The sequence below is a fragment of the Neolamprologus brichardi genome, chromosome 18 (genome assembly GCF_056152115.1).
Source record: "Neolamprologus brichardi isolate AB-2024 chromosome 18, ASM5615211v1, whole genome shotgun sequence".
Lineage (NCBI taxonomy): Eukaryota > Metazoa > Chordata > Actinopteri > Cichliformes > Cichlidae > Neolamprologus > Neolamprologus brichardi.
The window spans coordinates 18,217,323-18,245,131 of record NC_142121.1 but is presented as its reverse complement, the minus strand read 5'-3'; the positions used below and the strand labels follow the sequence as shown (position 1 = coordinate 18,245,131).

General features: G+C 39.8%; 2 protein-coding genes across 8 annotated transcripts in view; one reads left to right on the top strand and one right to left on the bottom strand.

Annotated features, from left to right (window-relative positions):
* Window positions 1–599: 599 nt before the first annotated feature.
* abhd3 (abhydrolase domain containing 3, phospholipase) lies at window positions 600–13,874 on the bottom strand. Its single transcript, XM_006792109.3, has 9 exons — window positions 13,610–13,874; window positions 11,167–11,330; window positions 9,306–9,488; window positions 7,959–8,004; window positions 5,200–5,312; window positions 4,744–4,917; window positions 2,832–2,880; window positions 2,579–2,744; window positions 600–2,434 (listed from the first exon to the last, which is right to left on the bottom strand). Exons 1-9 carry the CDS (start codon window positions 13,769–13,771, stop codon window positions 2,253–2,255), a joined length of 1,239 nt encoding a protein of 412 aa, XP_006792172.1. The 5' UTR covers window positions 13,772–13,874; the 3' UTR covers window positions 600–2,252.
* A 2,870-nt stretch (window positions 13,875–16,744) lies between these two features.
* mib1 (MIB E3 ubiquitin protein ligase 1) overlaps window positions 16,745–27,809 on the top strand; it is a 57,240-nt gene continuing 46,175 nt past the window's right edge. For 6 of the 7 annotated variants that reach the window (XM_035908384.2, XM_035908382.2, XM_006792113.3 and 3 more), the window contains exons 1-4: window positions 16,745–17,633; window positions 18,401–18,572; window positions 23,042–23,171; window positions 27,323–27,427. In XM_035908384.2, the coding sequence (XP_035764277.1) occupies window positions 17,405–17,633; window positions 18,401–18,572; window positions 23,042–23,171; window positions 27,323–27,427 (636 nt within the window). In that variant the 5' untranslated portion in view covers window positions 16,745–17,404. The remainder of the gene's footprint in view (window positions 17,634–18,400; window positions 18,573–23,041; window positions 23,172–27,322; window positions 27,428–27,809) is intronic. The other variant, XM_006792112.3, reaches the window with a different exon arrangement.

The following is a 27,809-nucleotide window of genomic DNA, read 5'->3' as shown; positions in this document are numbered from 1 at the left end:
CTGTGGATGTCTGTTTGTCTGCCTATTATTTTTGCAGACAGTTTACATGATAATGAACTAACAGAGCATAACCTAGGCTTTAAGCATTGATTATACTCTGATGGATATTGATTTACAGTTCGAGACCCAATAGCTGCGTAGTTTTTTCTGTTACACTTCTCTGAAGTCTGCTTTATGCCTACTGCCTGGGATAGATGGGTAGCTGGTCCATTCTTATTTAAATTCTTCACAGACGACTCCGTGCAGTCACAAAAAACAGGCAGGTACGTAGATGCCCAGACAGATGTTCGCACGCACTGATGACAAAGACATCCAGTGGACTTGAACCAAATAGATCAGCAATTAAGATCGTAGAAGGACTTTGTGCTAGTGGAGCTTTTCGTTACGTCAGAGGGCATATCCTATCACGAGATACCTCAGAGAACCAGGGTTACACGGGTAACCAAACACATTAAAGTCACTCATGAGACTAGGAAATACACTGTGTTCCAACTGAAGAGTTGGAAATCCCAACTTTGATGTAGGACTTTCCAATTTGAACTCTATACAAGCTGAATTTTTTTTAATTTTTTTAAATTTTATATTTTTTTTTTTGGGGGGGGGGGGGGGGGGGTAGCTAAATTACTTAATAACTCAAAAATTATGAGTTATGTATCTGAGAAGTCAAAATTATAAACTACATAAAATTGGGAAATAACCCAAAATACGATATTTTCCACATACTACTACTACTGGAACGGTCAGCTCGAGAGTGACGTCACTCCTACCTCTGACAACTTCAGAGGTAAAAGAAACAAAGCTTTAGTCCAGGCACTACATTATCTGTCTGTGTGTGGTAAAGGTAAGTACTTATTATTATTGGACAGATTTTAGGCAAACCTATATTTTAATAGTTATTTTTGACCATCTGATGTAGCAAAATGTCAACTATGCAACAAATAAATAAATAAATAAGATAAAAATGATTAAATTTGTACTTTTTTGCTTTAAAATGTGTAATTACTATGCAGCGCGCTCAAACTACTGCATTCGAGGACTTACGTTTCTTTATGACTGATTTCTGATTATTTATTAACAGCGACAGAAATTATGCCAAAATATAAGAGCTTTGCAATTTCATGTTTAATTTGTGGGTACTCCTCTCCCATGACAATTCTTCTCCTGGCAACGAGAGGGAAGTATCCCTTAGTAACATTACACTAAAATGCAGAGAAAAAGTATTTTCCCTCTTCCTGATTTGTTTATTTTTTTGCACATTTATTAAATTACATTACTTACATGATTCAGATCATCACACAGATTTTTATGTATTTACTCTGGTTATCTTTGTTAAATATTACAATTTATTTTGCTGATCTGAAGTATGAAATATGAAAAAACCCCTAAGAACTCAGGAAGAGGGAAAATACTTTTTCACGGCACTGCATTTTATTTAGAGCTTCAGAGGCGCTGCTTTCCTCTGCTTCCAATCTTTATGCTTCCAATCTTTAAGCTATTCATCTCATGATATTAGCATCATATTTAAAAGAAAGTGAATTCAAGCTTCACAACTCAAAAGACAAAAATATGAAACTATTACTTTAGAAGAAAATAAATAACTTTGTGTGGACGTAAACTTAGGAAAACTCAAACTCAAGGAGAATAACTGAGAAAGTACAAAGGAGGGAAAGAAGTTAAGGAAAATGAAGTTAAGGAAATAAAAAAAAATCCCTGAGGGCTAAAATCCTACAGATGTCTTAATGATAAAAGCAATAGAGGATGCTTCATTACCAAAAATGATTGGAATCTCATGTACAGTACTGATGATTGCACAAGGTAATCACATAATTCTTTAGCTAGCTAATGCACAAATGGGCACAGATTCAGTATTTCAGCTGTGACATGAACAGCTTTGCTTGCAGGACTACAGACTTTTAACTGCATGGAATCAATAAATTAATGCTGAGTGCAACACAAATGCTGCATTCAATAAAATGTGCCCTTTAAAATGAGAAAGAATTAGTTTTTTTTTTTTTTGCTTGTGGCAGCAAAAATAGAACGGACCTATGGAGGGCAAGGATAGAAGAAGTCATCGGAAGAAAGAAAAACTGCAGAACTGGTCTGGTAGAGAGGAGAAGATAGATGTAATGCAGAAAGGGCTGATTAAGGTATAAAAAACAAGAATGGGATTTAAAATGGAAGAAATAAAGGACAGAATGTATCAAGAAGACATAATAAAAATGTAAAACCAGAACATCAGTTACATTTTCTTATCAGGAGAGGTCTTTGAGTTGGTTGCTTTGCTCAATGACCGCCTTTGCAAACTGCTTGAAGACTCGGTCCATATAAGTGCTCTGACGTGGCCACAGGCCCTCCAGGAAACCAATATGGCCGCCGTGATGGGTAATGAGCATGGCCAGGTTAGGGTTCTGTTTCACTGCCTCCACTGGAATGGCTGCAAACAAAACACAGAATTCACTTTTTGTTTTTTTGTTTAATCTCTGTGCAATGTCTTTACATGACATGCCAGAATGTTATCATTAGTTCACGTAGTTGAAGTATTTTCACCCATGAACTGGACTTTGGACTGGAGACTCACCGTGAGATGGAGAAAAGACATCATCAGCAGCGTTGAGACATAGCATTGGCACCTGCACAGATTTGAGCCTGTGGACAGGACTGGCATCGCGGTAGTAGTCGTCATTGGTAGGATAACCAAACATTATCGAGGTGAACCTCTCGTCAAACTCTCGGATGGTCCTTGCCTGTGGGAATGCAGTAAAACGATTTATTTGGTCTACTTTATTTAATGAAATTGGCATGGCTTAACGCCACTGAAAATAATCCCCTACCTTCATGACATGATCAATGTCGTAACATTTTTCGAGCACTGGTCTGTGCCTGCGGGGCAGATTTAAAAAAACAAAAACAAAAAACGGGTCACTAACTGCTGTTAGGTTACATGACTTGCATTTGAAAATATTCCCCAGAAATGCTGACAAGGTTGTAACAACATAATAGACTACCCCGGAAAAGAAAAGATAAATTCAAAAGAAGATCTGTTCTTCATCCAGCTTTTTTCAATAAAACATCAACATCAATATGAGAACATTCCTCCTGCTAATGAAATTCAGCTCCTCATACATAGCCTTCATTTCCTCTCAGCATGATCCCGGTTTCAGATGTGGAAACGTTGTCATCACTATTTGTCTCAAATAGCAATATTCTAAAGAACACAACTGGCCTGATGATAAGCTGATATCAGTTATATTTATTTAAAATTAGCATGAACTGATATTCTCATTCGCATCAAGAGCAGTAAAAAACGTGGGGGTCGTAGAGGCTGTGAAAAATGGGCCATTTTAGCCCGTTGCTAGGCAGCTTCAATTCAACTTTTGTTGTTAAATGTTAATTGCATAAATGCTAGAAAAAATTGCAGTTGCTAGGCAACATGAAGATGCCATTTGTGGATGTCATTTGCGTATTATATAAGAACATTTTTATCCATCTATTAACTCTGGACTGTGACTTTTTCAACTTTTGGCATTGAATTCATTAGCTGTTCATAATGGTGACCATTGATCCTAATTTATTCTCTAGCATTTTTGGAGTCTTTAGTTCTTGTTATAATTTATTTTTCCAGTTTCATTTGTTTCCTCAGTGTTTCCCGTCTTCTCCTCTTGTGTCAATTCTTCTTCGTTTAGTTCAATCCTGTGTCTGCGTTTCCCTGTTTATTGTTTCTCACTTCCTGTCTTATCTTAGGCGTCATTTCTCACTTGTGTTTTGTGTTTAGTTTTACTTCACCTCATGCCTCATTGTCTTTCATTATAATCACATGTGCCTCATGACCCTGCTGTGTCCACTTCTACTAATTACCCTCATGTGTAGAAATAGCACTGTCTTCTCCTCAGTGTTTATCAATCCACCCTTGTGTTGTCCCTGGCTATTAAATCAATTATTAGTCTTTTAGTCCGTTATTAGTCTGGATTTCTGGATTTACTATCATCATCATCATCATCATCATCAATGCAATAAAGGTGCTCTTTAGGTTTACACTCGGCTATTTATCCATCCTGCATTTGACATGTGGTTACACAGCAAATGACAGTGAGACAGCGAGGGGAAGTCTCGAGTACCCAGAGTGACACCATGTAAAGGTGGTTCAGCCTTGACCATGACCTTTGACCCTGTTGCTGGAAGGCAACAGTGCAAACCACTACATCATCATAATTATTATTTACTTAATTATGATTAAGCATTTATTGATTTCCGATTAGGCTTATACCTTATTAAAATATTTGTTTTGTCATATTGTAATTTATCGAGCTGTCACTAGTCTATGTATTTGAGCTATTTAGTTTTAATTTAATTTTCTAACCGGATAAATAAAAAATATCTTCTTTTACTTCTTCTTCTAACACAATAACTTAGGAAAAACTCAGTGATGTCCAATACGAAAAATGATGAGGCAGCACTAGGTAAAGCACTATCATGCATATGTTATTGCTCATGTTAACACACAAGTAGGAATATATTGTGGATATGTAGTCAGGCTTTGTTTAAATGTTTTGTTCATCACCTAACAAACAATGATGCATAACCCCCCCCCCCCCCCCCCCCCCCCACACACACACACACACACAACTTTTAAATGAGCAAACCAAACATAAATATTTGAAACCCAGTTGTTCAAGCCTCTGTTTAGAAAATAGCACTGGCAGTGACTTAGTGGCTGTGTTAATCCCTGCTCTAGCCCTGGCTGACCTGTGCACAGAGGCTTGTAGGCAGCTGGTGAGGTAGGAGTTGAAGAGGAAACGGTCCAGGGGTTTTTCCAGTGAAGCGGTGCACTCAAATACATCCCAGCCCGCTGAGAAGACCACGACCCCTTTCAGACAGGTTTCCCGGCCCTTGCGCCCCAAGTAGTTTGCCAGCATCATCCTGAATATGGAGAAAGGGACAGATGAAGGGACAGAGGGAAACTGAATGACCAATCCCCCAATTCAGAGGATTACTGTTGTGCAATAAAAAACACATTATTTGGCAGAGTGCGCCGAACAACTGGAAAATAATAAAACAAAGCACTGACATGTCCCCAACACACAGTAAATGTTCAATATCTCACAGTTTACTAAAGCTGCATCGTGAAAAGTAGCTTTAATGTTTATTCTGACTTTTATTAGCAGTATGTGCAAGCTAGCTTGTAAAGAGTGGCTCCATTACCCGCCCATGGACACTCCTGCAGCCATGAGTGGAGCAGCTTCATAGGCCCTCTGGATGTGTTCAATAACAGTCTCCAGATCCTCTGTGTTGGCTGCACAGTAGGTCCTTGGGGTCTGAGTATGACAGCAACATAACACAGTCACTCCTGCCTTTCTGATTCTTTGTCTCTGTCAAAACCACGATGAAGACCCAACAAAAGTGAAAACTGGAAACTTAGTATAGTAAAAACTTAGATGACATTACAGTTTATTAGTTTGTTAGAGCAGCTGTTTCTTCTAAAGGATTTTATGGAGACAGGCTGACAGTCCACAGACATACTGAAATTCAAACTGTGCATCAGAATAGAGGAGAAAGGTGATTTAAATGAATGTGATGTGGTTGTTGGTGCCAGAAAGGCTGGTTTGAGTATTTCAAAAATTTCTGATCTGCTGGGATTTTTCCACACTGCCATCTCCAGGGTTTACAAAGAATGGCCATCAAAAGAGAAAATACAATGAGCTGCAATTCTCTGGGTGAAAATGTTTGTCCAGAGGCCAGACTGCTTTGAACTGGCATTTAGGCAACAGCTACTCAAATAACAAGGCATGCAGAACAGCATCTCTAAACACACATGTTAAACCTTAAAGCAGATGGGCTACAGCAGCAACAGAAGACCACAATGAGTATCACTCCTCTCAGATAAGAACTAGAAAGAGAGGCTCCCATTGGGACCACCAAAATTGGGCAACAGAAGATTGGAAAAGTGTTGCCTGGTCTGATGAGTTGAAAACAATGGATACATCCTGCCTTGTATCGATCATTCAAGCTTTTGCCAGTGATCTCATGATAATACGGATATTTTCTTGGCACACTTTGGGCCTCTTAGTAACAACTGAGTGTTGTTTAAATGCCCTAATCTACCAGAGTATTGTTGCTGACCATGTACATCCCATTATGACCACAGTGTACCATTCTTCTGATGGCTGGTTCCAGCAGGATAACGGACCATGTCACTAAGGCTTAAATCATCTCAAACTGTTTTTTTTTTTTTACATATGTCACAGAGTTCTGTGTATTCAAATGCCCTTAACAGTCAGTATCAATCCAATAAAGCACCTGTGATGGAACCAAAGATGTGCAGTAAATAAATCTGCAGCAACTGGGTGATGCTACCACAACAATATGGACCAAACTCTCTGAGGAATATTTTCAGCACGCAGAATTAAGGGAGCTCTGAAGGCAAAGGGTATTCCAATTCAGTAATAGCATGGTGTACATAATGAAGTATCCAGTGAGTGAACTCTATTGAAACCTTCAAAGTCATTTGCTCAGTAGACCACGAGAATCTCCTCTCTATAAAGCCATGAAAAGTGGATTCACATTTACCTGTTCACGCTGTGTATCTACATAAAAAATGTTTTAGCAGGCCAGCACAGGATAACCCATTTTTCTGAGACTCATTATTATTGTTTATTTGGCAATTTCTGAGTATGATAAGAATGCTGTTCTGTGTATGTGGGGGTGACATTTCATTCGACTTGAAACAGTGTTATCACTCAGAGCAGGCTACTTAACATTTAAAACAAGCCTGCTCTAACTTGAAGGAGCCTATTTAACAAGTCCAGTTTCTCAGCTCTCCAAGGCTGCTCATTAGGATTCAAGAAGAAGCTCAGGCAAACTATATTCCTGCTTTTCTCTTCTCTTATGCTTCCTTTAATAGTTCTGGACAAGAGCAGAACTTTAATAGGCCACCAGATCTTACTATGCTTATTTTTTAATTGAATATATAACAAAACAACAAATTAATAATGTCTCAGGGGAACAGACTTAGCAGAGTGAACATATTCACTGCAAAGCAACTCCACAGGAGAGTGTAATGTAATAGGCGTTTTCTCAAGGTCTGGAAATAGGGCTATAGCACTTAGGGATAATCTTTGTATCAGTATGCATCTTTCACACAGTGGGCCATTTGGAAAAACTGGCCTGGTTGAACAATGGAGGATATTCACACTTACTGGACACAGAGAAAATGCTCAGAGAAGCATACAAGTGCTAAAGCATTTGCACTGAATATCGCACCATTTTCTCCACTGAAAGAGGGAGAAAACTGCCCCAACGACCTGGTACGGTGCCAGGATTACAGGGTCCAGCTCAAATGTAATAACAGCTGAACCAACTGAGTTCTGGATGTAAACCCCAATCAAACACAGTGACACGGATCCTTTGCTCTTGTTTCAAATCTGAAGGTTTGATTTTGTGCACTCTCTCCAGGTGATAAAACACCACTTTGACTAAAATCTCTATGCAATGGTGATAGTAAATGTAGCAGGTAGTAGAAGGTATCTCTATTCTAAAGCAGAGGACATGCAGAGAGTGCAGAGAGTGGAGCCATTAAATGCAATGTGCATGGAATACAATATCCAAGTTTGAGCTAATTTGTATTAGCTCAATATACCCGAGTGCAAGAGGAGAGATTAAGCCAGGTGTCGGGACAGCACGTGTTTGGCGAGCTCATATTTCTGTGGCTCGGCATTAAAATACAGTATCTGTCTGTAACTTAATCCCTGCTGTGCAGCAACATTGTCTGTTCGGCGTCCACTCAGGCTCCCTGTGGGCTCTGCGACACGTGTGCAACAGAAGAAAAAGAGCAACTCTACAGGGAGGGCAGCTGTCCTAAACAGTCGTGTCTGACGCTGTGAACATGGACGGGGCTCACGGACGAAAAAGAAGAAAAAAAAAAGAAGAATGAAATCTTTGACACGTGTTGGGACAGATCTTACCAGTAATGTTTCACCAGAAACTCCTCTGTTGTTGAAAACCACGCATCTGAAATCCACAAAACATATACCATTTTAATAATCACTGTCAAATTTAATGGGCAGCAGGTAAATGTTACATTTTGAATATATCAGATTGAGTTTGTCGAGAATGTAGTGCTGTTTCTTGACATTTTATACATAATATTTGGATTTATTACTATAAAAACTAACTGCATGCTGCAAAGTAATTGTATATGTTGTACATGTGTATGTAATATAAGGAGATCAGAACTGATTAGTGCATTAAACAACCACTGGCTAGCTCTTTTACTCAGCTTTCCAGAAGAAAATCCAAAGTTTGCTGATAAAACATCCTCAAATGTGCCTTTGATTGGTGTAAACTAACCAACTTCAGATTTCAAACTGGCTAAATCGCTAGTAAATGGCTTATTTTTTACATTTCCTGCCAATTTCAGGGTTTTACAGTTAATCAAAAGCCTATAAAAGGTCACGTCCAAATGAAAGCAACAGCCAAAGATTTCTTTAAACAAACATTTCTTACATAAAAGAAATGAACTGTGTATACGATAAAGTGCGCAGGGAGGCACAGCTGTGTGAAGGAACTGTGTTTGTACTGCAAAGCAAAGGCATCAGCATCTCGCCAGTCATCTATTATCTGCTGGAGTCAGACCTGCTGTTTTTATAATCGGCATAACTCAGCAGCAGCAGCAGCAGCAGGGCAGAGCTGTACAGGGTGCTGGGCGAGAGGAGGGGGAGAAGGAGGTGGTGGTGGTGGAGTGCTTAAACACGCTGCAGCATACACTCGGAGGCTGGTCCGGGCTAAGCTGCAAAGCTTGTACCCGGATAAGCTGTAATTAATTAAGCTACACAGACAGGGGAGAGGGGTGGAAGATGCTGAGTTTGCCGGCTCTCTTCCCATGCCTTTCCAAATCTGTGTGAAAGAATGAGTGCAGAGAGAACATAGACAGGGCCTATTGGAGATGAAGGAAAGTGGAGGGGGAAAAAAAGTGCCTCCCTCTGCAACTCTTCAAGCTCAGGCTACATTTGGCTATTTACAAAAGCAGCTCTCGACACGGAGCTTAGCTGCCCACTTTATTTGTGATTTCACCTCAAATAACCCCGAGCTCCTGTCACTCATGGACCCATTATATAAAGGTATAAAAAATCTTGCAAAAGCACTACAGAACTGGTTGCAGATTTTACTTTGCAATCATGAAAGCCTGTGAAAGTTCTTTCAATTTATTTGGACAAGAAATCTGTAGTCTGTGTGGATAGCAAATTAGAACATAAAGCAGAGAAATTGTCAGTTCTTTGAGTCAGCCAGGCTATTCAGCCAAGACCACCCACCTATAGCCCAGATCCCGGCTCTGTTGGACCATGTGTAAGATGTAGGACTCTCGGCTGGTGCCGGTCAGACCGGGGAGGAGGAGGACTGTGGGCCTGGTGGCAGGGTCGGGATGAGAAAGGCTGTCATCGTTGTCGAACCAATCCAAAGAGATCTGTCCTCCATCTGCTGCTTTAATGAGCTCACTGCAGAGACGAGAAGGACACGCAAGTCAGCAACACCGGTCTTCCTGACAATGATCACTCTGTGCGCCTGTATATATCGTCTTCTTTGTTTCATCCATTGTATATATACAGTATATATACAGTCAGACACAAACATGGGACAACACTGGTGTGAAATTTGAATTAAAAAGCATATCTGCTAATGAAATCCACTTCTTTTCTCATCACAATTAATACTTTTAAGTAACGTGATTACTTCATTGCATCCGTTACACACGCTGCTAAAGTGGGGACTGGATATGTGAGCACAACACTCACTGACAGCTGCCTCATTTCCCTTGCGAGCACCTTGTCAGCAGACTCTGCAACACACAGCAAATTCAAATAAAGAGGAGGGCATTGCACCAATGGGTTCTTATAGCTAATCAATTTCGTGGATGCACAACCCGTGCGTGGCAGATGATGTAATTCAGTCTCGGTGCATTTTTAAACCTGCTCCGCACACACAAACGCACACACGCGGCAGCCGCTGAGCCCAACTTGGCCGTCCGGCGGTTAAGAGAGACAGCGTGAAATTACAGAACGGCCATGAAATATGCACCTGAGGCGAGACTTTAAAGTCAAGAAAGGCCAATTCGGAGAAGCCAGCAGAGTCCGTGGTGCTAATCCCCAGCTATGACAACAAGCTGAGTGGAATTTCACCCAGACGGCCTACGATACATCGGACATCTTTCACGCTGTCCGTCCTTGGGTCAACCTTGTATAACTTCATTATAGGAGGAATGTCCTGCTGTCCCCAGAGGCCATGTGATAATAACTTGAGTGAATGCAACCATCAGTCTTTCTAGGTTTGATGCGGTAGCACAGACCTCCACTAGCATCTGTACACCCAGGGGCATTATGGGAGCATTTTTCTCCTTCACAAAGATCTCTGTGAAAAGCAGAGGCAGTGCCAAAGTCCTTGTGGCAGATTAATGGTGTACAGTTCTTAATTCTTTACCGTTTCCCTTGAATTAAAAGTCATATTTAAACAAAATCAACTGTGGTTTTATGTAAGGAATTAAGAAAACAAGGAAAAAGAATATTAAAGATTGTATTTTTGTCTTTTACTCTAATCTCTAGTACATGGTACAGACACCTAAACATAAGGACATCAGATCAGTTGTACAGTTTACAGTTACAAACACACACACTTGGGCAAAACGCATGTACGTGAAAAATGAGGGTCTTTTTTCCCCCAAGTGAAAAAAAAATAATAAATAAGTTATACATGTGTTATAATTAAAACCAAATCTGTCTTCACTCATTCTAATCTCTTATCTTGAGATATGTGGGGGGTAGGGATGCAGTGCCAATTAATCTTCAACAGAATTAACATTTTCAAGGAGCAGGCCTGGCGGACCAAGCCAGCACGGTGACACAAAGGATCTCTTTCTCCTCTGGGCTTTGGAGATTGGCAAAGAACAAGAGCCGGATTTGTTTCCAGTTGTGGCACTGGAAAGAACGACCAACAGCAATTTCTCAGTGAGCAAGTTTGATAAAGCCAAGCACAGTCAGCAGCAAAGTACTCAAAATGTTTTCCCTGACATTTAGTAATGCTGAAAGCTCTTGTGAAACAAAATTGATTCAAAGGAGAAATAAAATATAAGCTTAGAGGATGAAAGTGACAATTGGCACATCAGTCACAGCGGGGACTTACTTTCTGTAGATGACCCCCGGTTTGGCTGTGACGAAAGGTCTCAGCAGAGTCTGGATGCGGCTCTCCCAACACCAAAAGGTGGGGTAGTAGGTCTCTGACACTACTGGACATTGCTCCCTCAGAAAATGGTAGAACTTCTTACCTCCAGAGATCAGCTGTGGCTTCTGCAAAACAGACGTGAATGTAGGATGGCACAGGTTAAAATCATATAAGAGACTTCTAAGTGCTGTTATTTAGTCTTAACAATAGATCCATTACTGTAATAATAAATTTACTGTCACATGTGGTAAAGCTAAATCTAAATATATTCATTATCATCAAATCACATCTAATGCAGACCAATACAGATCAAACTGTGACAGAGTTTGCTTTATGAGTGCATAAACCTAGTTATGCATGATTAATGTGCACAACCATGTTCAAGCATAACAAGCTGCTTACTTTGCATTAAGTCACGGGTGTCAAACTCATCGGCCACACATGGCCCAATATAATCTCAAGTGAGCTGGCCTAGTTAAACAACTGCTTAATAACCAACCTTTTAATGTAAAGAAATAAACACGCACACACACACAAAAAAAATTTGCATTCCCTGACTGAGGGTATAAAAGTGGTTGCTGGAGGTTGCGGGTACTCTCCATGGTAACGCAGGCCTATAGACCAGTCACTCACCCCCTGGCAACCACCTGTAACTAGCAAAAATGGCTATAGGTATTTCTTTAGTAGCTGGTGTAGTTTGAATGGAAGTGGAAGATTTATCTACAAACACTGGCCAGCTAGTCTCCGAGCTGTAGTGAAACGGTGAAAAGTGTGGTGCAAACTAGAAACATATCCTGTTTGCCTTCAGTGCAAAAGCAGAGAGCCACAACTTCTATTTGAAGGCGAACATTCCCCAATTCCAGCTTGTGCTGCAAAACAAATATTTTCAACCATTTCAATCTGCTAAAGGTTTTCCTCTACTGAGAGCCAGCAACCTCCGGGATCCACTGACAAATAGTACCTGGTGGTTGTATCACATCGCTTATGGTGGGGAAGTCAGTTTAAAGCAATTTAAGCAACAGGTTTTATTACATTTCCATTACATGTTGTTGGGAATTGCATTACCAAGTTTAGAAAGCATTTATACGGACTGTGTGTGGAGAAAAGCAAATAACATTGTGAGTGATGAGACCTCTTCCTTTAAACTACCATCTCCACAGCACAATTACCCCCCCCCCCCTTTTCACAAAAAATAGGTCTAAACTGTCTTTTATGTCTCAAGCCATCAAACCTCTGAAAGTAGAAGAAAGTGTGTGTATATTGTTTGCTTTATGTTGATGTGATTGGTTTTTATGTGTTGTTTACAAATGTTAATCTAGGTAGTTAAATCTAAACAAAACTAAAATTAGATGTGAAAAAAACTGACTAAAATAAAATTAAATAAAATTATAAAGGCAATATCTTTAGTTTTAGTGTTTGTTAGTTTGGCAAAAAAAACCAAACAAAATCAAAACTGAAATTTTATTGAGACTTTACCACTCACAAGACTGTGAGTCACAAAAACTTAATAAAAGTTACAGAACTACAATATTTCTGGTGTATTCAAAGGTCAAGTGACTTCTGCTACAAGGAGAAATAAATAAATGCAAATTAAAAATAAAATGAACAATAAAAAATAATGTTTTTTTGGAACAAGAAAAAAACTACAGTATGTTAATCTTTATTTATGCTAAACAACTTTAGCTCTACCAACACTTAAACAGCCATACGTTTTTCATCCCTGTGTAGTACAGTGAAGAAGAAAGTGAAAAAACAAAAAGAAAAACTTATTTCCAGTAGACCGGATTGGAACCTTTGGCGGGCCGGTTCTGGCCCCCGTGCCACATGTTTGACACCACCGCTTTAAGAGATTCTGACTGGCAATTTCACAGATCCACGTTTATTTTAACCACATTTATACATTCAAACCCTAAAGTCACAGACGAAAAGCTTCTTTTTATTCATTTAGTGAACGCTGTTCGTCTCCATCCTTTTCAAATGAACGGCGGCAGCTCAGCGGGCGTTACATAACACCTTCTACCGGCATTTCTAGCTTACAGTAAAAGCTAGCCTAGCTTCCCTAATGCCGACGTCTAACTGCAGTCCTTTTCTCGTTACATACGAGCTAAACTTTAATATGGATAACACCCATTTTGAGTCTATATACGGATTAGTGTTTGCTCCGTCGCCTGACATCCGACGTACACGTGCTGCTTTGCGGCGTTATCCCTCTAGTTAAACTGATGCCAGCTAACAGACACCTCCATCCGCACCTACGCCGAGTACCATCACCAGCCCCTGACAGTTAAGATGCTTCTCCGCGAAAGAGCACACACCGCACACGGGGATTTATGTGACATATACAAGCCGTATACCGTGAAGACTCCCCACAAAAGACACAGACCCTTAAGTTAATGTCAATTACCTTCGCTACTGAGATCAAATAGTAGCAGGTGTACGCCGCGCTGAAGCCCAACACCAGAGACAGACCCACTCCCGAACCGAACAGCCCAACTTTCACTTGGTTCTCCAGGTAATGCGACAGGTCCCGAGTCAAAATGTTGAAATTTAAGTCCAGCGAGATCATTGCAAGGTCCCTGGTGTTTCAGGTACTGCGAGGACAGCGGCCAGCTCTGGTGATACGCGGCTGTGTGTGCCTGCGAGCCCACAGTGAAGGAGACAGTCAAGGGGACCCGATGAGGACAGAGATATATAGGTATCAGCGACAGGTGGCGCTCTTTGACCGGCTAAGCAGAACAGGGAACTCAGAAGCATCCCTGCACCCCCTGCAGTCCACAGACCCTCAGTGCAGCACAGGGATTGGAAAGCTGACGGTTCAGCCAAAAACTAAAGTGAAACTAAAGCTGGCGATTAAATCAATAAAAAGGTGTTTGGAAAAACAGCAGCAACATCACTGTGCACATTGACCTCCAGAAAATACACTTACTGCAGTGGAAGTACAGGGTGAAATTAATTTACTTACCAAGCAAAACAGGCAAATGCCCCAGCGGGTACACACCTCCATGGGGACCAGTGGAGGTGTTTACCTTGTGGAAATTTGTATAGTTTAATTTAATTGGAGGGGCCTTATGGCAACTGTTTTCCAATCTATTCCCACAGACAGGCAACCTGGGCTAAAAAAAATTAAATACATTATTATTATTATTATTATTATTATTATTATTATTATTATTATTTATTTATTTATTTATTTATTTATTTATTCTTTTTTTTTTTTCAGTTTTTCACAAGTCCAAAAACAGGGAATCACTGGGCTTAAAGAGCATTTTTGATCCAAGGGCCATACAAAGGGTTAAAATCATTCAGTATATTGAATATGTAGTATATTCAGCTGGATTGGAAACCAGGGTAATCTAATCTGATTGTTTTTGGATTACCTTTAAATAAAAAACGAAATGCTGTAAATTTTTTAGAAAGATGTTTTTACTGTGAATAAATGCATTTTGTACATCCAGCTTGTACAATTGGCCTGATCAAACAGCCTTTCAAAAACAGTGCTTACACAAAGTACTGGTATATTGTATAAGATGTTGTTTTGGTGTTTTCTGTGCATGTTTATGTTCATTATTGCAGTACTTTTTACTTGCAGTACCCAATGGAAGGCTTTGCTCTTGGGACCCAAGAGAGCGATCATTTAAAGAATTTTTCTTTCATATGGAGTGTAAATAAAAAGGAACAAAATCTCCAGTACAAACAAATGTTAGATCACCATGAAAATAGCTAGCGCGCTAATAACATGAGAGAAGTTTTTGGGATAAAGTAGAACATATTCATATGAGAATTAGTCCTTTCAATTTTTAAACAGACAATTAAAAAATAATCTAATCTCACATTTTTAAATGTAATCTGGGGTGGTTAAAGTTTAATGGTTTTACAATCTGGTACATAATTTTGTATACAAGGAAAACATAAGATGATGAGTACCTGTAAGGCTGAAACTGCTTACAATGAATATGGAAGTTACCTTAAATATGTTCTAGTGTAGGTAAATGTAGTTTATCATTTTTTATTTGTGAGCTTAGTTTTCATTCAGTAATTCTTCACTATCCTATCAATATATTTGGCATTTGACTGTACAGAAAGAAAAACTCTAAAAATCATAATAAATAAATGGACAATCAATATGTGTCTTGATAACTACAGTATACATTATTACTCAGTTGGAACAATTAAAAAAGGTGCCCTCTGACTTACCCTTACGTGTTGGATCCCATTTTGTTCTAAATTCGTGTCAATTCATATGGCTGCAAAAAGCCCACCAAAAATAAAAAAACTGAAAGAACAGTGGTCTTGTATGCGGAAGTCAGGAGAGGCGCTAAAGTATGTGAGGGTGGTGCAGGACATGTATGGAGACAGTGAGTGTCCTGTGCAGTAGTAATAACAGATGTGGTCAAGTACGAGTCTCAGTACATTATGTTTGCAAATGACACTGTGATCTGTAGTGAGAGTAGGGAGCAGGTGGAAGAGAACCGGGAGAGGTAGGTACTGGAGAGATGATGACTGAAAATCAGTAGAAGCAAGACTGAATACATGTGTGTGAACAGGAGGGAGACAGGTGGAAATCTGAACGTGCATGAAGGTAAATGACAACCATCCAAAGCAATAGACAGCACAAGAGAGTCGAAGAAGAGAGTGCAGACAGGGTGGAGTGGGTGGAGACGAGTGTCAGGGGTGATTTGTGACAGAAGGGTAGTAGCAAGAGTGAAAGAAGTTTTACAATATGGTAGTGAGACCTATGATGTTTGGTTTGGAGACTGGGAGGCTAACAAAGAGGCAGGAGGCAGAGCTGGAGGTTAGAGCGTTGAAGATGTTAATGGATGGACAGGATTGGTAATTTGAGTACTTCAGAGGGACATCTCAGGATGAACAATGTGGAGACAAAGTTAGAGAAACAAAGAGGCTGAGATAGCGTGGACATGTGCAGAGGAGAAACAGCGGAGGACATCCAGAGAGTTTGTGTAACAGATGAGGATTAAAGAGATGTGAAATGAAGGCAGAAATTCAATAAAGGAAGAAGCTGAAAGATACTACTACTACTACTAATAATAATAATAACAACGATGATCATGATTGTCATTATGATTATAATTATTGTTGTTGTTCTTTACTAGTGAAATCACTTAAATTAGAATGTGGGAGAGTTTAAATTGTCATTCTGATTGGAAAATTAGTGAAGCAATTAAATGGCACTATATAAATGTTCATCACCAAAAGATTTAAAACCCTGATATTATAATATGTATCAAAATGATTGTCATGTATTAAAATTATTTCAGTAAAAATAATAATGTACAAAATGAACCCAACACGAAAACAAAATAAATAAAAACGAGGAATAATCACAATAAAAAAAATTCAAAATTAAGAAAAAATGAATAGTTAAAGAAAAACACGTTAAGAGCATAAAAAAACGTAAAAAACAAACAAACAAAAAACTTGTAATAATCGGTAATACACGTATTATGAGTCCATATGCTCGAGCGTCTTACAGGTGCGCATGCGCAATGGCTGGACTCGCTTGTTTTCCAAGCCTCGCGTCTTCGTGCTTTATCGTCCAGCTCCGGAGCTAGTTGTTGCTTGTCTGAGCGGTGATTGACTATAATGGCGACGCGATTATTCTGAGAGTAGTCTATGGCACCGTCTCTAGCTGATAAAGGATACATGTCGGAGGGTTTTTTCTGCATCGCAGACTATAATAATAAGGACAAGCAACATCGAAAAGGAGCACATTCACCCCAGCCACAGGGAGCCAGGAGAGCTTTATCCTGCTAGCTGCGATAGCTAGCAACTCCGCTCACTAGCCTGCTAAGTTGAAGAGGTGGGATTCAAGTGTGTGGACTGGAGGAGAGGGACTGGCAGTTTGCTGAGTACTGAGATCTATCTGCACTAGCTGTTGGCTACTTTGGGGTATTAACTTCCTCACTGCCAGAGGCAACACTTGGACGCCACTGGCTCGAGGTTGATGCTAGCTTGTTGTAATAGTTTTTGGGAGAGGATCCAGAATCCTTCTTGGGCAGCTAACTACAGCTACACACAGCTAACAGGCTAGCTTTGTGGATTGTTCCAGTCTCCTTCCTGTTAGGACTTGCTCTCGCTGGCGTTTGGAAACTCTCTACCAGCGCACACATAGTTGGCTAGCAAAGAGTGCTAGCTCGGTAACTTTTAAGGATTGTTGTACCTTTGCGACATCTTTTCTTAAATGACCACCGGCAGGAATAACCGAGCCATGATGGAAGGAGTTGGAGCGAGAGTGGTTCGCGGACCTGACTGGAAGTGGGGGAAGCAGGATGGAGGAGAGGGACATGTCGGCACCGTTAGGAGTTTTGAAAGTCCAGAGGAAGTGGTGGTTGTCTGGGATAACGGGACGGCTGCCAACTACCGTTGTTCTGGAGCTTATGACGTGAGGATATTAGACAGTGCTCCAACAGGTAACTTCACATCAGCTGCCTGCTTCTGCTCGCACTTTCAGGCTGAGTTTTAGTCTCATGGAAGTGGCTTCCAGTGTAACAGAGGGGTGCTCCGTTTGCAAGCTACGGGACTTTTTAAAATGTATTCATTTTTTTGGCTTAACTTGGGAGATTTTACAGTGTGTAAGAATAACAGAGAGTTTGTGCTACAACAGTTATTGCAAGTTTCTCAGAAGCAACTTAAGAATATATAATAAGATCACCATTTGAGACGAACTACCCCATTTATATTTATATCCTGTCTGTACACAGGCAGTGAAAGCTTTGTATAGAAGGTATGAAAATGAGTCACTGTCGTAAACATGTCAGCACATATCATGACTCTGAACTTCAAGCATGATGTGGTTTTAAGGACCAATAGCAATACATGTCAATCCAATTACTTTGTTCAGTACACATCCCATTGACAGACATCCCATATCCGCCCCCTGGTTAGTCACTGGATAAGGAGCAGTTTCCTGCAGTAATTTACACTGTTGATCAACCTGTAAGGACATGCTGAAGGGGAAAAGATTTTAAGAAGCTGTAAAGGAAAAACAAATCCAACTGCCAGTATATTAATAAATCCGTTTTCTTGCTCTTTTAATAGTATGAAGAATGTGTCTCTTTTTGAACTGATAGCATGCACATTGTTGGTAGCAAAGTGCAGCTAAGTTGTTGCAGTAATATTACCGATGTGTACTGTGCACATTATTATGTTTAAATTTTGACTAATTCTGCTCCGTCAGGCATCAAGCATGATGGAACCATGTGTGACACCTGCCGTCAACAGCCCATCATTGGTATTCGCTGGAAATGTGCAGAGTGCACCAATTACGACCTCTGCACAACCTGTTACCATGGAGACAAGCATCACCTGAGACACCGGTTCTACAGGATCACCACCCCAGGCAGCGAGAGGTTAGTTAATATTTATATAAAATTCTAGATTGCCATGTGAACAGAGGCGAAAAATCACATGAGACAAAAGTGTGTCACATTTTATTCCCTGCTCTCTCATCTGTATGCAGCAATCGGCCCTTTACTACAGCTGTTTTCTAGTGTAACCTAACAATATTTGCTCTTATTGTTCCTCATCGTAGACCCAACAATTATAAAGTAGACATAGAGTAGCCAGGTAATCCCTGTATTTTACTGTGATTGGTTGGTCTCCCCCTTTACACACTCTCTGTAGCTGTGTGTGTATGTTATTTGTGGGTCTTTTGTGCACCCTGCCTTTTAGGCAGACTGTGTCTATCTCTATGCTCCCAGCCCTCAGTTGCCTGGCAACAACTCAGCCTCACCTTAAGATCAGTCAGACCTTTTCAAAAATCATATTAGTGCAGTGTTTCCCATTTAGAGAACATATAATCTTTTTTTGTCTCCTGGAGGATGCATGCAGCTTCTTTTTCTTGTGTACTAGTAGTTGTCAGTTCAAGTGATTAGTCGACTAGTTTTTACGCATTTATGGTATTGTTTTCACGATTTAAAATATACTTTTAGGCAAAACTATAGAGTGTGCGCTACTTAAAGTTTTTGTCCATTTGATTTCAAAATGTATTTAAGGTTTAATTAAGCACTAGTAATAGAATCAAGTGATTTCCCTTTAGTGCAAGGTCAGATCCCCCTGGGTGGCTATGAAAAAAAAACTGCTTGAGATGGTGTCAGCGCATTATAGAGTAATGAAAAATATTTTATAAGTTGGCAAACAAAGCAACACACCTGCCAACAACAGTTTGTGATGGTGTTAAGTGGGAAATGTTAGGCGTTTTACTTGAAGTTTAGACAAAGTATTGCTGCAGAGTTTGTCTTTATTCCATTGAAAATGTGATAGTACTGAATTATTATAAAGTATGTTTTGAATTAAGATTTCAGAACTTTTTCAGATTGATTTTTATAGACACATTGTGCACATGAGGAATAGCAGTTTGTTAGGTATTTGACACCTTACATTAAATTAATAAAATAGAAATATACACTTATTATAACTGCTTCAGGATGTGAAAAAATAACATTAGGCATGTGAAATCCAGTGTTTTCACATTATTTAGTTTTCAGAGAGTGACTCTACCACACTTTATATTAGGGCTGTTAGATATAACGATATATATCGGATGACGATATTAAACCGTCTATTGTTTCATTTTATGCTATCGTTTGTTTCGTGGTGTTGCAAAATAAACTGTTTACGGCAATATTTTTTCATCGTTTTGATGGTCACTGTAGTGGATATATTAATTTCTTAAAGTTCTCTCTTTCTATTATATATAACCACACTATGGACGGACAAGCGCCTGTTTTTATTCGTTGCTGTTAGGAACAACAACGGTAAAACCATCGCATGTCTGCTTGTTTATTTTCCATATAAACCTTTCACAATAAAGCTCAACATCCTGTCGAGACTTAAATAAACTGAATCACATGAAAGAGTATGCAGGCTTTTCCCCGCAGCACGATGTGTAATAAATACTCACAAAGAAAACGGCGGCTGCTACAACTTATGTCTAAAAATGTATTGTTTCATACATCGATAAAACACTCGACTCCAGATACACGACGCCCAGCCAGAAACACTTCGTGCGAGTCGAGCTGCCCGAGATTCACAGAATTTACAGAAAATGTTACATTTTTTTATCGGGACGATAGAATTCTTATATCGGGATATGAGATTTTGGCCATATCGTACAGCCCTACTTTATATTGTTATCAGTATTTACCTGAAGTTGATGTTGACAGTCAGATTGAATTGTGTCACTGTGTGCCCCATTGTTTTCGTTTTTGGGCTTTATTGTCTGTTGAAATCTAATTTTATTGTCCGAAAATACCTTTTAAAAAATTCTAAAGAGAGATGGGTAAGATCCTGCAACTCACAATTTTGGTTTTACTGTAAAGGAAGTGGTAGGATTACAGTAAAGACTCTTCAAGAAGTACTGACACTGTCAGCAACCTTAGCTAATTTTACAAAAACATCTTTTATTTGTCATGAATCCTTCACAAGGAACTGCGTGCATTAAACAGATGACAGCAGGAGCATATGACATCTGATGCGATCAGTCTTTTCTGTCTTATTCACCAAAATCAAATTAATGTGCTAAAGCGCCTGTTTACAGGTGACATGGTTTATGTGGGAAAACTAATTTTGTTTTTATATCCTTTATCTGAATTCCTGCTTTGATAAATTTTTTCAGAAGTTGAAAGTAGAAACTTTGTTACTAAATAATTCACACTCAGGTAAGATCAGGTCAGATTGAAGAAAAGAATTTTACTCTGCCTTGCCCTCTATCAGAGGATCTTTAAGTTTTATAGACTAAGTGCCAACATATGTTTGAGAGCAAAAAAGTGTACCTGAACAGTCTGAGTAATATCCTGCAGGATTTTCAATTGATTTATAGTTTTGTATATATATATATATTTTTTAGTGTTAGAGAGGTTTTCTCTGCTATGATAACAAGAACAGAAGAGTTGAAATGGAAGAGAAATTCTCTTCTGGTCTCACCCCGAGCTGCCGGATCACAGTTGCTCATGGGTTGAGCTTAAAGTTACCAGGGGGCTCCTCTCTGTGCTGTAGATGAAGAGTAAGGATGCTTATTTTGTTGGAAGAGTATTTACTTCCTAAATTGCACAACCAGCGCTTGACTGTGATTTGACTTATACCGTCAGTACTCTGATGCATCCATTTCAGGCCTATATTAGCTAAGCACCGTAGTTTAGTAAATGAACACATGGTCCAACAGCTGGCAGACTTTTCAACTGCATTTCCCCCGAGACAGACATTGCATAATGTACAATGGGTGCTTGAGGACTCCCTGACTCACACCGCTCCTACTGCATGGAGGAGTGTTTTGTTACACCACATTAGATTCTTTCAGTAACTGCTGAGGAGGGAGTGGTTAGAGGCCACAAGCTGTTTGCATTGGTTAGACCTACACTGTCCAGCTGCTGTGCCTACCAAGACTCATATGGTCTTTGATTGTTAGAGCTCTATCTGAGGTTTTATTTGCCAATATCTATTAATTTGTTTTCCTTATAGCTGTGCTGGTGTTTTGAGCATGCCTCAGAGCATTGTGATGGTGTGTTTGAGTACTTAACTTCTTACTTTTCATTTGCTGTGCCAAAAATTTAGTGTGTCTGATTTTGAGTGCATAAAAACTTTTGTCTTCTAGAGAGCTAATCGCTATTCACTGTGACATTGTGTGTTTGTGATTTTAAAAAATACCTGAGAAGATGGTAGTAGGAAGGGCAGCTGTCACAGTGCTGCTGTGGTTAGCCCTGCTGCCTCACAGCTAAAAGGTTCTGGGTTGTTTGGCGCATCACTGTGTGGAGGTTGTATGCTCTCCCTGTACCTGTGTGGGTTTCCTCTGGGGACTACAGCTTCCTCCCACACTGCAAAAAACATGCATGTTAGTTTGACTGGTAATTCTAAATTGCGTTGAATACATGAAGTTCAGTAAAGCTCTGTATGAATGCATTTGTGTTTTTGGCTGTAGTGTAAAGTTCCTTGAGTGGTCAGTAAGACTAGAAAATAAAATCAATTCCAGTCCCTTTCTAACTGCTTTAGCTGGGAATTTGCGATGTAACATATGGCGTACCCTATGGCATACCTTACACACCTCCCTAGAAGTTAACTACACATCAGGTCGATGTGGCCTACAGCTATTGATTCTATCGATTCGTCCTCTACATTTCCAGCTACTTTTTTGCCAAAGTTTAGAAATTTATCAGTGAGAGAATAACAATTATTGTCTCAAAATAAAGAATAATAAACATAGCATCAATATAAGGACCCATAAACGTCAGCAGATTCCTGGAGGGAGATTGCCAAAACTATCGGAATGAATGTGAAGGAATTTCCAAAGAAGTGGGGAAATAAGAGCTGGGACCCAGAAGGGAAAAAAGTCCCAGCATTTTATTTATTTCTATTGGATCGCTGGCACTGTGTGTAAAACACCAGGACATGATCACACGGTAAATACTGGCGACAACGTCAAACACTTCCATAGGTTACATTACAGGCTCTACAAAATTGCCAGCAAAAGTCTGAATCCAGCCTAACTGTGACAGAAGTCTTTTGTTTATTATCTTTTGCTTCAATCAAACACGAGGTGACAAAAGAGGATAGTAACAGCGTCCCATGTACTGAAAGTGAAGTTGGACAGAAGGCACACAGTTAAGGACGAGCTGTGGCTGGAGGAATAGTGGCATATAATTTAGTAATTATTGTGCAACAGGCACTCCTCTGCAGTATTTACACATAATTAAAATGCATGTGAGTTGATCCACCTAAACACAGTTGACAGAAACCCTTACTGATGAGTATAGCGCATGTGATTAATGCTTGTCCAAATAAACAATAATGGCCTACATTTATAAAACGTATTTTGTCTTGACAGAGTACTTTTGGAGTCACGTCGCAAGTCAAAGAAAATCACAGCCAGAGGAATCTTTGCTGGTGGTCGGGTTGTGAGAGGAGTCGACTGGCAATGGGAAGACCAGGATGGAGGGAATGGGAGGAGAGGAAAGGTAAGGGAAGCTGCCAGAAAAATTGGAGTTTCTAACTGTGCCTTTTTCCCCCTTCCCTCCCCAAGCCAAAATCAAGCAATGTACCAATTTTCTAGAATAGCAAAGCGATGTGCTTTCAGTGCCTACAAAAGTGTTTCTGGGTTTACTATTCCTAGCTTTACGGAGAAGGACAGATGAGCAATTTTATAAATAAAATTATAAATAAATTTGCTCATATGAGAGCTCATCTGGGTCCCAGTCACTTAGAATAATCTTTAACAACCATAGTATTGAGACATTCAATAAAGGTAAACAGTGCTCAACTCAAACATCAATGGTAATAAAAAGACAGGAAATTTGTCTCCACTAAATCCTGTTTCACAAGTGAGCTTTGTTTGTTCAGATAAATATACGAGATTACTAATGGATAGCGTTGAGAAATGCAGGCAAAACTGTCTCTGCCTTATTTTAAAGCTGTACATCTAAAAAGATTATAAATCCTTGGAGGTAATACAGGCCTAGCAAACCTGCCAGAGAAATCTCAAAGATCTTTTTCACAAAAAATCCTAGGCAGGAAAAAACAATCTTACATCCCAGGATATGGTTTGGTTAAAAACAAAGCACAGTAGCCTGAAACAAAACAGGAAATTCACTGCTTGACTCAACATGTTAGGAGCATAACACAAAGAGATCAGTCCATTACTGCTCCTTCTATACTTTTAAGTTTCTGTGGACAGCAAAAGGAAATTTAAAAAGCAAAATTAGAAAACAAGGTGACAATTGATTGTAAAGATTTAGCTGCATTTTCCATAAGAACTGACTTGAACCAAGATGAAACCAAAGCTCACTGCACCAGCATAAGGTGTGACAGCAGGTCTGAGAATTTTATCCTGGTGTGTAACAGCAGTCAGGGTACCGTTAGCTTACATATGGAGATCTGTGGAACCTGCCTGTCACTGACCCACTGCCAAACCGGTCATACTGGATGATGTTGCAGGCCAGTGTAACATTTGCCTGGGTGTCTCCAGACTCTTTAATGCCGGTCACATGTGCTCGGTGTAAACCTGATCTCATCTGTAGGGAGAACTGGGTGCCTGTGGTGGACCTGTCAGTTCTGATATTCTCTGGTGAATGCCAGTTGAGTTGCACAGCATGGGCCTGTGAGCACTAAGGTGTCCCAAGGATGCTGGGACACCTTCATATGTCCCGACGTTATGTATTTGCGTCACTTGGTCACAAACATGCATGTGAATAACCTGCTGGAGATCATTTTGTAGCACGCTGGCAGTGCTTCTTCTGTTTCTCCTCACACAACCAAGCCAATACAGGTTCTGTTGCTGGGTTCATGCCCTTCCAGAGCCCGGTCCAGTTCCCCCCATGTAATGGGAGTATTGTTACAGCACTTTTGGATGAGATATCCTGAAAGAGCTGGACTACCTGTGCTGCAGGTGTTCTCTCATCCTACCTGATGTTACAAGTAAACTAAAAGCAAAGCTAAAGAGAAATAAGTGAGCAGGGTTAAGGAAAGAGTATTATATATCTGCCATGTTTAAAACTCCATTCGCTACAATGTGATGACTGGGTGTTCCCTTAATGTTTTTTTGAGCAGTGCACATCTACATGTATCCCTTCAGCATTTTTCCGAATGTTTTTTATCAGAAGTCGTGTTGGTGTTATCTCACATCGCAGGTTTTCTGCATGTTGTGCGGGCCTGTTGTGGTAACCACAGGGGGAGGAAGAGGCGTGGATGTGCACAATACGGCCATAATCAAGAGCAGACATAATTGTACAGTTGTCTTCATGAGTAGAAAATGAGAAACAGGATTTGTTTCTATACAAAAATCCAACTTTACCCTTCAATTTAGTTGTCAGGTCCTCCACACAGGACCTTGTGTGCGTCACTGAAGCGCCTGTTTTCCTCCCCTTAGGTTCACGCTGCTGATTCCTGTTCATCTTTTCTGTGATTATAAACACTTTTTCTTCGCTGCAGGTTATTCTAGCCTTAAATATGTCATTAGAAAGTAATGCGATGTCTGATGAGGTTGAATTTGTTTAGCCCAGTCTATTTAGATTTATGCTCTTGCTGTGCTGTAAAGTGCGTGTATTTTGACTCTGGTCCAGTCCCCAGAGTATTCAATTTAAGAGTCCCTCTAGGCATTTTAAGACTTCATTTTGCTGTGTTATTTAATGGCATATCTCATTACAGTTTTATGATGCTGTAAGCAGTATGCTCTCCAGAAAACCACTATTACATGTCCTCCAGCTTAGATATTCTGTTAGGTTAGCATGAATATTACCTCCTAAGGCCCATTAATCAATTAACACTGGAAGGGGGCTGAACATAATTTAATAGTTTGTTTTCTGTATTTACTTAAGGCACAGCCTTTAATTAAAGAAATAATTTATTCCTCCACAGCATCTCTTCGGCGATATGAAAGCTCTGAGCTGCTTCTGATGAGGAGAGAATTGTCTTGTAAAAATCCTTATTTCTTTCAAAGCAGAATGGATTTTGAAGTCCAATATTCATAGCTTATTGCTTTTTTAAATTTTTTATGCCTGTAACGCATCATTTTAGTTAGCTTACAGCTAAAAGTCATGTTCTCATAACAAATGTATATGTATAGCATTATTGATGGTTTAATCCAGTGAATACTAAATCAAAAAAAGGATCTCTAAAGGCGCTGTCGGGGTCTTTAGTGATAGTTTTATCATTACACTGGACCTACAAGCTAGTCAAGAATAGCCTGACTGATTTCCACTCACTCCCCTCTAATTATAAAACTTGGATCCACACACTGAGAAGTTTAGCGCAGCCAGCTACTTGGAGTTTATTAATATTTTAATAGTGCATCACCACAAGAACAAGAACAGCCTTCTCTCTGGGAACGAATAGCACTAGGCGTTATTATATTTATCATGTAAAAATAAATGTTTTGGTTTTTTTATATCTCTGTATAAACAAGGGTCTGGTAGTGGTGGGAGTGTCTTTGTAAGGCAGTTTCTTGTATGTTTCCAAAGTGTGTAAAAAGAAGCAAGTTGGAACTTGGGACATGGTGTCAGATGACACTTTGTTACAACTGTGTAATGGTGCTTTAATATCTGTGTACTGATGCTCAGGGATTTATAGAGATTTAAAAATAAATAACTCCAATAAGAAAAGCAACAAAACATGATACTTGATTTTTTTTTTAGTTAAAACCTCTCGTGTTTTTTATAAACGTGCACTTTGTCTAAACGACGCCTATTTTTTCTTTCTTTTTAAACAAACACTATTTGTTTTTTTTTTTTTTTCATTAAAATATCCTTGGAGATTGCACAGGTATAAATAACTGTGGAAACAATAAAAGGTTTAGCATTGACTGTGAAAATGCAAATTCAGGGAGAACTAAAACATAATCTAATTGTGACCCCACACATCAACGCCTAATTGGGTTTGTGCTTGATTAGTCCCACCCCTAATATTTCTTAGTGTTTAGGGAATAAACTTTCCTTTAAAAACTCAGTAACTGGACAACTTGCAGAGAATGTGAAACAACGTAGTACTGTGCAAGAGTCTTGGGGAGATTCACATTACCGTTCAGTTGATACACTTTACTGAAGCCTCATCAGAAATGATCTCATTGGAAGGGTGGCTGTCAAGAAGCCATTCTTAAGTAAGGGAAACAGGAAGAAAAGGCTGAGGTATGCCAAATTAAACAATAACTAGATTGCAAATCAGAGGGAACAGATCTCATGGAGTTATGAATCCAAATTTTAAGTCTTTGGTTCAAGTCGTCAGCCGTCTGTAAAACATGGTGGAGGCTCTGTCAAGGTTTGGGACTCTCTTTCAACCCACTGTGCACTACCATCTGCAAAGCAACATATTGGCAATGGCTTCATTTTTCAGCAGCAAAAACATACTTGCTTAGAAAAACGCTCAGAGGAACACTTTCAGTAATGGATGGGCCTCCTCAGAGCCTGGACCTCCATATTATTAAAGCAGTGTGGACTCATCTTGACAAAGAACTGAGCAAAAGGGAGCCAACACCCAGAGAAGAGCTTTGGTGTTTTACAAACCTTTGCAGTATATTCCTTGTATGTTTGCTGTTTTATTTTCATGTAATTCAGATTAAAACACCCTGCTTTTAATGTGTCCTCTGCTGTTTCTCATCTCCTCCCTCCTCTCTCTACAGGTAACAGAGATCCAGGACTGGAGTGCGGCCAGCCCTCACAGCGCTGCCTACGTACTGTGGGACAACGGGGCCAAGAACCTGTACAGAGTTGGCTTTGAGGGAATGGTGAGCAAACTTCTAGTATGAACCTCATGCTCACTAACCTTCTCACACAGACGGATTCACACAAAAGATCAGCTGTCAGTTGGCTTTTGTATCTAACCGTGGAGCTGAGGCTCTTTCTTTTACTGCCAGGCCTTTGTGAGAGCCACGCAGCCAGCGTGAGTACGGCGCTATTGTCCAGGCAGCTGGAAGGGGGAGGTATCTGCATGATAAAGGCAATCTGTTCCTTCTGCTTTATAAGGGGACAGGGTGAACATGGCGGTCAACTTTAGAAAGGGGGGACATTCTCCTGGGGATGTCGTGGGCTCAGCTACACACGCGTTCCAGATGAAAAGCATGTCCTTCATTGGTGCAGACTGCCTCTTCCTTTTTATGAAAGCGGCCA

Excerpts from the sequence above, each read along its gene's own strand:
- abhd3 (XM_006792109.3), bottom strand. The coding sequence starts at position 13,771 with ATGATCTCGCTGGACTTAAATTTCAACATTTTGACTCGGGACCTGTCG. Across the intron at positions 8,005-9,305 it reads AGCCGGGATCTGGGCTATAG|ATGCGTGGTTTTCAACAACA; the intron begins GTGGGTGGTCTT and ends TGTGGATTTCAG. Across the intron at positions 2,435-2,578 it reads TGTCTTTTCTCCATCTCACG|CCATTCCAGTGGAGGCAGTG; the intron begins GTGAGTCTCCAG and ends TTTTGTTTGCAG.